This window comes from Gavialis gangeticus, unplaced genomic scaffold (genome assembly GCF_001723915.1).
Source record: "Gavialis gangeticus isolate Ggan-Ray unplaced genomic scaffold, GavGan_comp1, whole genome shotgun sequence".
Classification (NCBI taxonomy): domain Eukaryota; kingdom Metazoa; phylum Chordata; order Crocodylia; family Gavialidae; genus Gavialis; species Gavialis gangeticus.
In genome coordinates this window covers 8,474,447-8,487,046 of record NW_017729016.1, presented here as the reverse complement: position 1 = coordinate 8,487,046, position 12,600 = coordinate 8,474,447, and the positions used below count along the sequence as shown (strand labels likewise).

General features: G+C 41.3%; 1 protein-coding gene across 1 annotated transcript in view; it reads right to left on the bottom strand.

Annotated features, from left to right (window-relative positions):
* LOC109294298 (nodal modulator 1) overlaps positions 1-12,600 on the bottom strand; it is a gene marked incomplete at its 5' end in the record, with an annotated part of 50,522 nt that overhangs the window by 25,743 nt on the left and 12,179 nt on the right. The window contains 9 exons of the mRNA XM_019512598.1: positions 1,038-1,120; positions 1,408-1,617; positions 4,788-4,883; positions 5,873-5,936; positions 6,775-6,862; positions 8,119-8,255; positions 9,413-9,544; positions 10,541-10,682; positions 11,484-11,661. Of these exons, the coding sequence (XP_019368143.1) occupies positions 1,038-1,120; positions 1,408-1,617; positions 4,788-4,883; positions 5,873-5,936; positions 6,775-6,862; positions 8,119-8,255; positions 9,413-9,544; positions 10,541-10,682; positions 11,484-11,661 (1,130 nt within the window). The remainder of the gene's footprint in view (positions 1-1,037; positions 1,121-1,407; positions 1,618-4,787; positions 4,884-5,872; positions 5,937-6,774; positions 6,863-8,118; positions 8,256-9,412; positions 9,545-10,540; positions 10,683-11,483; positions 11,662-12,600) is intronic.

Sequence of the window (12,600 nt, the reverse complement as noted above, 5' to 3'; positions counted from 1 at the left end):
TCACGGATAATAACCAGCCTGTGGTATGCTAGCTAATGCTGAGAGGAGTTTGTGTAAGACAAACAGGACAGTGTCTGCTTAGGGCTTTTTTTGGAGCTAATCAACAGGTCAGCTGTTAACAGCCCTCCATTCCTTTCTTGGAAAAAGCTGTTTAAGAAGAGCTTGAACTAATGAGAGAGGCTTTTGTTTTCTTGATGGGCTGATAAATGCTCTGTTACTCCCTGTGTAACTCTCTGCTGTGTAACTAACTTCCTGCTGGCACCCTCACTGGTCAGGAGCAGCGAGAGGGGAGTGAACACTTCCCTAATCAGAGCGTCCTGCTGGGGCCAGGCCATGCCACCCCTCAGCTCAGCACCCTGAAAGGGAAGGGAAGGGAGGGCTGCTCTATAACCCCCTGGGTTCTAGCTTGAGCCACTGCAAACATGTGTCTGCATTTCCTCAGTCCAAAGGGGATTTCTTTACAGTTACAAACTGGTTCAGTCTAGCCAAGTTAAACTGACCTGCAAAGTTTGAATCAATTTAGGCTTAGGCTTTTTGAATGCCTGTCCCTAGCCTGAGAGGATAAAGAAACCACAAATGGAGAAACTTAAAATCTCTGCACTGGACAACCAATAGAACTAATTATGACCAAGTCAGAGTCCCTTTCATTTCCTTCCTCAAGAGCCAAGTGAAAAGAAAGATATTGCTTGGATAACCTTACTAGGCAGGAAGTTTCTTTTCTCAGGTTATCATCATCCTGAATATTACTATAGCATGTAGGAATCCTCATTTTTACCCAGAATACAATTGTACTGAATGAAGTACAACATCTGGTGAAAGCACAGATTTCTATTTCTTTACATTCCTGTAGCTCAAATGCTTTCCATTTTCAAAAAGGGAAATTAGCCCGTGCAAACTGGAATGCAACTGAAACTGGATACATAATGTCACAACTTCCTTTGAAAAGCAGCTTATAATTTGATATGTGGGGATAATGTTTGCCTATATAAAACTGCACTGTGTCTTTTTTTTTTTTTTGCTATATATTATGTCTTTACCTCCACTGACAACTGTTTCCACAGAGGGTGGATAGAAAAGCAGCTCCTTTGATGAAGGTGTCACAGTGATTTTTTCTCCAGACCTACAAAATAAGCAGAATTGTAATTAGCAGGTCTCTTGCAGCACTGCACTCTCACCAGTGTGACCATCCAGAGAGGTGGAGGGCAGCATAGGACCTAGGAGTAAGCTGTGAGACATTCAAGTTATGCATTTTTAGGCTGCAGCCACTGAGATTCACCAAAGGAATTTGAACAACTGACCTATTCCCTCCAAATGGCAGTACCCCGCAGTGGCAAGGACCTAAGACAATGATAGACAATAGCCCCATGAGAACTGTGCTGTACTACTGTGCCGAATATATTATAGTACCTTGCCCAGTATGAAAATTCATATGCAAATGGCCCTCGGAGTTCATCCACCATTTCTTGCACAGGTGGCTTTGTTCCTTCCTCCTCCTGCCCCTTCCTCTCTCTTTCCTGTCTGCGAGCCTCAATCTCTGCCAGCTGCTGCTCCCGACGCACCTCTTGCAGAGATTTCAGGGGCCCTAAGACTAAGGCAGGTTCGCTGTCAATCGATGATCTGAAAACATAAGAGGAAGACAAAATGTTCTCTCTTTGGAATAGAAGCTACATAACTCATTGTACCTCCTCTCTCCTATTTCAGACTGCAGGAAATTTTAGCCCCCTCACTTTCTTTAACCATCCTCCTTTAATGCTACTACCTCCTCCAAGTGCAAATAAAACTAAAGCAAAGGCAGAAATCTCTTTACTCATCCCTATCTGCCAACTACTGCTAGAAAGCAACATTCAGAGAGAACAGAAAGCTGTACAAATTCTCCCAGAGGAAAACTGCCTGGTTATTCTAGAATGGGAGAAAGGTTGGAGCTTCAAAATTTAAGACTACCTGAACACAATAAGTTCAGTTACACAGACTGAATCTAAGCATGTGAGAGATCATCTTTATTTTTCCTGTACTAGGAAACCTCTAAAAACCTGAAAGCCCTACTTACAAGTGCAGCATGTGCATTGCCAACAGTACACAAGCAATATAAAGGGGGCAGAGTATCCATGCTGAAGGATGGTAACTTCTACAGAATAGAACCACATATAGAAAAACAATATTAACTAAGCTGTTGTCTCAAAACTAGACTGAAACAATTCTGCATAACTTAACAGCAGTGGAAATGTTTCTATTTAGACAATGAGGGGGGAAAGTACACCACCCCCACTTGTCCTTAGAGCAAGGTATAAAGCATATGACCTGCAGGCCAGAGAGCTTCTCTAGCTGGCCTGCTGGACAATGAAATGTTGAGGGGCAAGGCCTCCTACAGAATTCAGGACCCTTTGCCCTGCTGGCCACAGCTGTTGGCAGCAGGTTTGGTTCATTATTACCTGGACGTTCGTTATTGTTCACCCAGACCCCCTCCCCCAGATCCCTGGGCGGCCACAGCAGCTGGCCCCATGCCCCAAGCTCAATCCAACCCACAAGGAGCCCTGTAGTCTGGCTCTAGTGTTAGGTCCCAGGTGAGTTTGACACCCCTGCCTGAGAGTACTTGAATCTGAAATAATACATGTTATTAGATGATAACAGAACTTTAGAGACTTCCAAAAAATGACAGGGCCTGCCTCAGGGAAAGCAAGATGGAACCAACCTTGAAGTACAATTACTATTGTTTTTCTCTGATCCTATAAAATCAAGATCTGTGGCCATTCTTCACAATTCCCCCCATCCTCCACCTCTTTGCCACTCTTGGGCATTCATATTTAAAGCGCTTAAGACTTGGTTCAGTCTTTTTTTCCCATTTTTGCCCTGGTCAAAACCACAAGGTCAAAGCCCATGAGAATGGTCTTTCCAAAAGATGCTCAGCTAATGTCTTCTTTTCCATCATCCTAGCAATATTCTCTGCTCACAGAAGTCATTGCAATTTCATTGTATTTAGTCCTCCATATAATTTCCTCAAGTCCCTATTACATCTTGTTCAAAAACAGTTCACCCATACCAACCAAAAGTTTACTTCAAGGCTTTTTTCTAGGTACTGAGCTGTCTTTCTTCCTTAGGAAGTTCACAGGTCTTACCTCAATATAAAAAACAGATGTTATAATAGTCCTGCATATTTATCTACACTCTACTTCTTCTCAATAGTTTGGACGCAAAAATTCTCTAGAGGAACATAATAGGCATTCCTGCACTCTCGCCATACCTTAGCACCCTCCTTCCACTCTGCACTATTATATTGTTTATATCTATGGTCACCGATCATTCTTTGTACTGTATCTCGTTTCTCTTTAATAGCCAGGTCATCTACACCAGGCCCACAATTTTTTAGGGCCCCCTGCAAGAAAGTTTTGGGGCTCCCGACACGAAGAAGCTGGCAGCAGCAGCGGGAAGTATGGCAAGTGGCCCAATGCTGGGGGCCCCCTGGCCGTGGGGCCCCCTGCAGCCATAGGTTTTGCAGGATAGGATGGGCCAGCCCTGATCTACACATGAAAAAGCTGACCCTGAGAAATATGCCAAGTTTTCACATTTTCCCCACAATAGCTATACCAAGGAGTGCAATGGATCTTCCTACACTAGGCCATTCGAGGGGGAAAGGGGGGAAGCAGAGATCACGTACCCTACTCACACTCTAGTTTTGACCCACACACACAGAAGGCTGTGCCATCTACTTTATCAGGAATTGTAAACTGATTAATTGTGGTCTACAGGCGAATCCCATGACATGCTATTATGTACTTTCTTGGAATCTAGAAATATTATGGTTATTTTCTAATATTCTCATTAAATGGCTAGTCTTATATATACACACGTTTTTACCCCAAGAAGTTAATCCCATTTGAGGCGTCCAGGATGTGTCCTTGCTTTTCACAAAATAGCCACAAAAAAAAATGTAGGCTAAACACAGTCTGTTGACCATCAGCTGCTAACAGAGCACTGCCTGGTATTGGGCCTCCAGTTCTAGCTGCTAAACCGCACTGGGGGAAAAAGCTATCAGTTCTTTACTATCTCTGTGTTACTTTACCGTACTACCAGTTGCTGCAGGTTCATTAGGCTAGAGGTTGAACTTCCTTCAGGGATTTTTACTTTGCTAAGAGGTTTATAATATTTTATGAAAGTCTGAGAAAGCTGGTTAGAATACATGAGCATCAGCAGAGCTCTAGTAAAGACCTCATCAAGTCAGCATCTCCCAGCCTCACTTGACACCTGAAACAATTAAAACTGTTCACAAATCCCCCTGCAACCTTCATTTTCAGCTAATATAACCTGGCACATTAGTGTGTAATCATTCTACATGGTTTCCTTTTTATAGCTTCTTCATGCCAATAACAATGGTCTAAAGCAGAAAACAGGTCTCTCTTCTTGAAGTGCTAAGAGAAAAAACAGATCCCAAAACAAAGGTATCCAAAACAGACTAAAAAGGTCAGATGAATTCTAGAGAAATTAAAACCCAGTTCACTAACAGTTATCATCTCTTGGAACATCATAACTGTGTTTTTTTGTAACCTTCTCACAAATATATATGGAATAGCTGAATAAAGACAGAGAGATAATGCATAAAATAACACTCACGGACCACTTATCCATCCACACAAAATCCTAAGGACATAGAACAGCCTGTGATTCAAAATTGCTGGAACTAAAAACCAGGAGCAATTGTGCCACAGCTGCGTTGGCTTCAATATTACAAACTCAAATAAAACTTTATGAATAGGATATCATTTTTAACAACTCCAAAGTTTCTTTGTTCTTACTTAATGGTAACAGTCACATCCATCAGTTTATCTGTTGTTATTGTCCCAAGGACATGGTGCCGAATTGCAGTCAGGGTCAGGATACTGGGAGAGGACCTGTAAGCCAAAAGAAAAGAAAGGAACTACATATTTTCTTCTGAAGAAAAGAAGAAATCTCATTTAGTGAGTTTTCCCCTAACTATTCTATTTACCTTAAAACTATGACATACCAGTGATGGAGGTGGCGTAACCAAGGTCATAGAGCAAACCGACAAGTCATTTCCTGTGTCTGTGCCTCCACTCTCCTTCCCAGCAACTGACTTGTCTAGTTTGACTAGTTATTCTCTGAACCAAGCACAATCTCCCGTTAGGTTTCTGTTTAATAGAGGCTTGGCCCTGGGTACTACAGGAATAAACCGATAATGAACTACTCCACCCACCAAAGAAGTACAATCAACTCAGGAATCTGAGCACCACACAACAGCTGTTTAGGGCAAATATCTTATTCAGCTAAAGTACCAGGTATAAGCAGAAGGTAATTACCACAGCTAGAATGTAGTCACAACACTACACCTAGTTACACAATGCAACTGCTCTTCTCAAACATGATATCAAGTGATCAGTGCTCTATATTGAAACCATTTCGGTATTTGTTACAAAAAAAAATTCAATATAAGGATAAATAGAAGTATCAGATCAATTTAAAATGGTAAAACATTTTTAAAACTCTAGGATTAAAAATAATTTGATTGCTTATTTGCTTTTACAGAGGCAGCTAAAGCAAAAGCAGATCCTTTCCAAATTGCTGTGATAAGGACTCCCCCTACTGGTTACAATGAAGCATAGCCAACATGTCGTTCCTAATGGGTTTAAATAAAAGTTAGACACGTTGGTCTGAAGTCAAGTTTGTACTATACGCGAGCACACGCACATGTGCGTGTGTATGTATATACACACACGTATTATGCTATATATATATATATTATATATAGCACAAACTTTTGTAAGATAAAGCTCACTTCATCAAATAGTTAAAAAACCCAGCCTCATCTGAAGAAAGCATCTATTATGGCAGTTACAATGCTTTGGGTGTTATATTTGCTTACGTATCGTAAGTGTAGTATTCATGCTCAAATCGATGACAGGAACGTGGGGTCACTTCATAAACACCTGAAGAAGTTAAGTTAAAGAAAGAAGTACTGAATTCTAAAGACAGAAAACCCAGCTTACAACAGTATAACTTATATATATAAATGAATCACAGTGCTTTATTTATTACTATAGCCCTGAAATCAGACACTTGAAAATTATTTTAGCTCAGTTCTGCAACAGATTACTACAGGTACTTGCCAAGATTTTCTCAAAAATATACTAATGCAAAACACTAAGATGGGCAAGTGGGAAATCTCATACTATTTTGATAACAATAAGTTGCGTGGACACGACTAAACAAAATTAGTGACAACCTGTTGAAGTGACTAGATCTCTAAACAGTTACAGAATCACTGTAACAGATATAGTACAGGTGACTTAAGGTAAACCGAGATCAAAATTGAAACAGAATTAAGCTTGAATAGTCATACTCCACATCCCACACACAGGAGATCTGGGACATGTAGAAATTAAAAAAAAAACAACACATTTTTGAAAACCCTTTCTCTTGGCTCTGACAATCTGCTGGTGCTTTCTGTTTCAAAGGTACCCAGAATGAAGCCCAGATGGTAATGAAACTTCCAGTATCTGCAAATGAGATATTATTTGGAAGTAACTAGGTATGATCAAAATATATTTTAGCATGTGGAGAGCAGATCAAAATCAATACCTTTGTTCCAGTTCAAATGCAAGAAGGTTTTTTTCTACATTCACTTCGGTTAGGAAGAAAATATTTCTGTTAACTTGTCATATAGAATGCCAAGCTTCAGAAGTTTACCAATGTCCTACAGTAATCAGTCCTCAAATTTCAGAAACTGCAATACTTTGGTTAAAATAAACATCTGAAATAAGTTACCTGGCTTTGAAAGACAGAATCTGTTAACACCTTTGGATAAGTTATAAACGCCAACATTCTCTGGTCCGTTTCCATCCTGATAAAATTCCTGAACAAGAGACCCCAACACAATATATTACTGGCAAGTATCCACCCAACCAAAGGTAAAAAGTATTTATTCAGGAAGTTCTAATTAATTTTCTATACTTTCACAGCAAGTTCCAACCAAAGACTTCTAGGCCCTGTATAAACCCTGTGAGGCCAATCTCAAACATCTTTAGGCCTCAACACCTTTGGGCATTTTTACACACAAAAGCTGCCAGCGCTGCAATGTTTGCAGTTGTATAAAAACCGAAATGCATATCAGTGCTGAGAAAATGGCAGTGGTGCACTTTTGAACTAAAACACATAGAAGGTGTTTTAGTTCAAAAGTGTACCGCTGCCATTTTCTGCACGTTGACACACATTTCGCCACCTATACAACTGCACACAGCACACCAGCTCAGGCGAGGAGCAGACTCGATTAATTGAATCTTCTCCAAAGCGGTGGATCTCTGGTACGTCCTAAGACAAAAAAGTATGTGTATAAATGCCCTTTGTGTCTAAGGCACCATCCACAGAGGTGGGAAACCCCAGTTCAAATCAACATTCTGCCCGATTCAGAGCAGGCTTTTGAATCCAGGTTTTTCTCTTTCAGGGAGGTGCTCTAACCACTAGTCCATAAATAACTGAATAGGTTTTGCAAACCACAGTAAGTTCTGGAGTGTTCAAACCAGCTAACTTAAAGTTAGCTAAAGCACATGTACATGATCTACAGTCATGCTTCTGACTGGAATGCAGACAACTGAAAATTTCCTGTTCACAGAGAAGGACGGCTTGGTGGGTAAGGATAAAGACTGGCCATAGAAACATACTTCTCTTGGTTCTGCCAAAAGCTTTTTGTGGCATGAGCACAGGAGACTCCCTTACTCTTTCTGTGCCTTAGCTCATATATAAAACTAGGAAAACAATAATCCTGTGTTTTACACAGCTACCAGGGAAATTAAGTCAACACTTGAAAGGTGCTTGGATGCTACAATACCACAGAAAAACCTTCAAAAGACAGCTTTCACACCTTTTGGGCAGTAAACATCCTTTTCAAGCTGTCACCCAAAGACATTCTATATTCTATTTTTACTCATCACAGTGCATGCGAAAGAATGTGTTTTCTTAACCTTTTTGGGACTACTCATAATTTCCTTTTGCTTCCCAAATGTGTTTGAAAGTTCTCCCCCACTAAGAAACAACCAAAGAGGTTCCAGACTGTGCAAACATCATCTGCATGTATGTGCCTGTACGAAAAAAGGGAGTGTGTTACATACATACCAGTGTAATTGCATGGGAAAGAGAGCACCGCAGCATATACCCAGTCTGCCTGAATTCGAGCCCAGAGACATCTTCCTCCATAACTTCCAGTTCCAAAGATTTATTCTTCCAGCACCAGTCTTCATGTACAATACTTACTAAAAAACAAGTACCACAAAGTGTTGAACAAGCAATGTCCTTCTTGCACTGAAGTTTCATAAAACTGGCTGTTCCCATAAACCCTTCCCACTCCAGTTATACAAATTTAACCATGACGAAACAGATATGACAAGTTTGGTCGCGCAGCAGTGCAATATCACCACAAGTCCATATACACTTTCTCCTAGCTGTTCCTGCAGGTTGACCTCATCATGACCAACTTTGCCAAAGATACCTAGAAGGATCATGACTTAAGGGTCACTGCCATGTGGGACACCTGGTTTAAAAAAGGCAATCTGTGTGTGTCCCCTTTCCCCACTTCCTTGTGTACGAACACTTGGAGCAACTTCAGAAGGAAAACATTTCAAAAGGGCAGCAGCTAGTATGTTCTAATTGCTGTGTGTGAACGAGCAGAGTACAATTCAAATACAGGAAAACTACTCTGACTGTAACCCTGGATGAAGGAGTGTTGAGCTGGATTGGGTCTGCTACAGTTGAATCTTTCTCAATGTGTTCACACACAATTGTACCAGCTGCTTCCCTTCTGAAAGGGCTCCAAAGCACTTGTGTCCACACTGCTGGAGAACAAGAAGTTCCAAAGCATCTTAACTCTCATAAAAGGAGCCAATCTATTAAGGCAGGAATTGGTGCAATGGCAAGTGAGGGAATTAGGATGAATGTTCTCAATCAGGGTGCCACAGATTCCTTAAAATCCTTTCAAGGGTGCCAAGCAGTGTTAGCCCTGTTAGGTGTGGAAATATGATTCAAACAGGAATCCACAGGGTCAAAAACATTCTGACCTGTTGTGGGCATTTTGAGATCTCTATAACAGAAAATTGCTCTATAATTTTTCCTTAGTCAGAAAACAAGTGAAAACTAAGCACCAGCATTTTCTGAGGGTGCCTTGAGTCTAAAAAAGGTTGAGAACCTGAAGCAGGGTCTGTCCCTTCACCCATTTTGCTACAGTTCCATTTAAGTCAGGGGAATTTCACTGTACAATATGATTATGATTAACTGGACCTGCATATGTAACCCCGGAAGTCTACAGGGCTTTTGACCACAGACTGATTTCACGGCTGAGTACAAAGGACATATGTAATTTTTTCAGCTACTCTTGAATGTCACAAGTTCAGTGCAAAGCTTCTATGATGCCTACTTTTGTATTTGCCAGGTAGCACATTTTCAAAAGTAAAGACCACTGAGTCCGTCTTTCCAGAGAGCTGAAGGCTGCGCTTCTCTCCCTGGCGGCTCACTGACTGCAGAGTCATCATCAGATCACCACAAGCATCTGTGAGAACACATAGGAAAAACAATGGAATTACAGTGGGCTCCTGCCCTACAAGGAGAACCTCAGCAAAACTGCCTGTCACACTCCCTGTGCCCTAGGACAAGAGGATGTCAATCATTTAAGGGGGTTATTTGTTAAGTATCTGTTTACAAGAGCTTTGCTATATTTTTTAGCAGTTTTAGCTCATTAGCCAACAGACACCCTGGCATCTTCTAGCAGCTGACAAATGGAGAAGCCCAAATTAGATTCCTGAACACATCTTCTTTGCAGACTGCCAGACTTGGGAAATGCTAGCAAGGCAGAAGGCTCAGCTCTGTGGAAGACTCACAGGGAATAATTTAAGAGCATGACTACCTAGGATTTCTGACTTCAATCATCCTCTGGTGAAACTAGTAGGAATTTAGGAAGGATGGAAACTTCAGACCCCACCAAGTATATATATCCCCAAGGAAAAGGGATATACCAAGTGCACTCCCACCTCCCTACTAACAGCTTCTGCACTTACATTACAAACACTTAAGCATGTGTAACTTAATTAACAGTCTGGTGTTTTCCATATTCAAGGTAATAATCCAGAACCAGACGGTAACAAATATTCCCATTAAAGAGGTAACCACCTGTTGATGGAGCTAAAGCAGGTGATTGGAGAATTTTAGTTACCTGTTGGCAACATGTTCAGTGCATGTTGAGTACTGTCTTGCACACAGATAAAGACAGCCTTTGTTCTGAAAAGGTTGCATCCTAAAAACCTGATCCAGCAAACAATAATATACATAGTGCTTGCTATAAGGCGCACAACCCTCAACAAAGAAGTGTCTTATTAAATTGCAAGGCCTTCACAGTGGGGAAGTACAAGTACACAGTAAGAACTTATTTACTTGGTTGAGTCCTGTGCAGATAAGTAGCAAGCTGTGATCTCAAAAATGCATGTCCTGATCTGGTGCCAAGAGTCTACACTGAACAGACACAGACAATTTAACTTCTCTCTTTTCTTACCCAAACAAGAGACTTTGCCTGAAACTGGTGCCAGAAACTGAGAAAATGTCACATCCATCACTGGCCTGTCTGCAACGGTAACTGCAAATGTTTTGGGCTTCAAAGCCAGTCCTGCCCTGGCTTCAGCCTCTGGAACAATTACCTGTGGGTATATCACATCACCAAAGGCTTTCATTTAACTGCAGTAGTCTGGGTACAGTAATTACTGAACACAATTCATTTACCAGGTTTTATAATCAATCATCACTAAAACACATCTCTCTCCTTAATGCATTTGCATTTTCACAATTATCTATGTCCTGCCAAAAACAACTCCATTCATTCCCATGGTGCACCCAGAATCCCTGCTTCTGCTCCAAGAATCTTCTTTACAGTCCAGTGTTAATGACCCAGCAACCCCAGAGTTAGTAACTGATAAGAGCAACACTTTGGGAAGCATCAACTCTGGGGGCCTGAGCAGTCTGTACCTAGCAATGTGGCAGAAGACTTCATTACATTTCCTGGTCTTCTCCCGGTATGGCCCATCCTCTACAGGGAGGGACATGGCTATGAGAAAAAGCAGCAAACACCAGGCTTTGCTTGCTCTTGTAACCCAGGCTGCAGTCAGCTCTATGTCAAGTTTTATTCATATGGCAACTTAACGAAGCAAGACACAATGGCAGGGAAGGTTCCAAAACAACAGACTCTCAGATTAAAGCAATTACCCTATAAACCCTCATCGCCTCCTTTTTGGCTGGTGTAACAGGAAGGAGCACTGCAAAGTCAGCTTCATTAGACAGGTAAATAAGTCACTGTTTGTTTAGTGTAAAGGAGTGAAAGGGAATGGGGAAAATGAGAAAATATCACATTATAGGAGAATATTTTAGTGTCTTTAAAAGTGACATAGCCTTAGAGTGTGTTTAGGAAATTTACTGGAAGACAAGAAACTGAACCGTCCTCTCACCTGGATATTGTATGTACCCGATTTTGCCTTAAAACAAAATGCTCCGTGAGGGTCAGTCTCTGTTGTAACTAATGACGCTTTGTCCTTCTCTTGAGCTATCATGGTAACCTTGTATTTACTGATCTGTTTGATTGCATCAGGAAAGCGAGTTACAGAAATCTGACCACACACACTGAATCTGCAAAACAATTATTCCCAGTGAGTCCAGGCATGTAAACTTGACAAAGCACCTGGAAGACACTTGCATCCAAATCCAGTTAAAACTCACTAAAGCTGAAATCCTAACATACTGAGTGAAGTCTCTCTTAGTGCTGTTATTCAAAAAAACCACAAAGATAATCACAAGCAAATCTAGTAGCATTAACACAAGCTGCAGAGTAATCAATTCCCTTCCCTCCTCCTCACTGGCCACTTAACAGCCAGACACTGCTGTTTTCTGAAAAAGCACTTATCTACAGCTACACAAATCCAGTCTAATTTTGGTCCAGCTGGCAAGTCCCCTGCTCCTGTTCTCCTACACAATACTGCTTCTTGCTTGACAAGTAAAAGAAGGTTTGCCAGGCAAGGGTTGAAGTATTCTTGTCTTCTACAGAAGACAACCACAACCTTGTAAGGATAAGCTCATGGGAAGAGCATCTCTTGTATTTATCTTGCTCAGCTTATACTGTGCCTCTTACTGTGGGAATTTTTACGCCCACATTTCCAACATGGATATCAATACATCAGACAAAGTATTCTGAATAAAAGTTTCTTGGGGTGTGGACAAAGGTATCATTTTAACTATCATTTTAAGAAAAGGGAGAGCTGCTCTGGAGCCCATCAGCAGTTCTCCTGTAATTTATTAGGGGTGTGCAAAGTGGGCTGTATTCGATTAGGATTCGGACTGATTTGGGGGATTGATTTGATTCGTTGATTCAGATCACTGTCCCAATTTGATTTGGCCAAATCCAAATCTGAAGATTCGATGCTGATTTGGAGAATCAGCGATTCGACCATAGACACAGCTTTAAATGTTTTTTCTAGATACCTCGAGGTACCAGCCATGGCTTGTGAATGCTGAGATGGTGGGGCAGATGGAACATCCCATGGAAGCACATGGGCCCCCCCCCCCCCATCT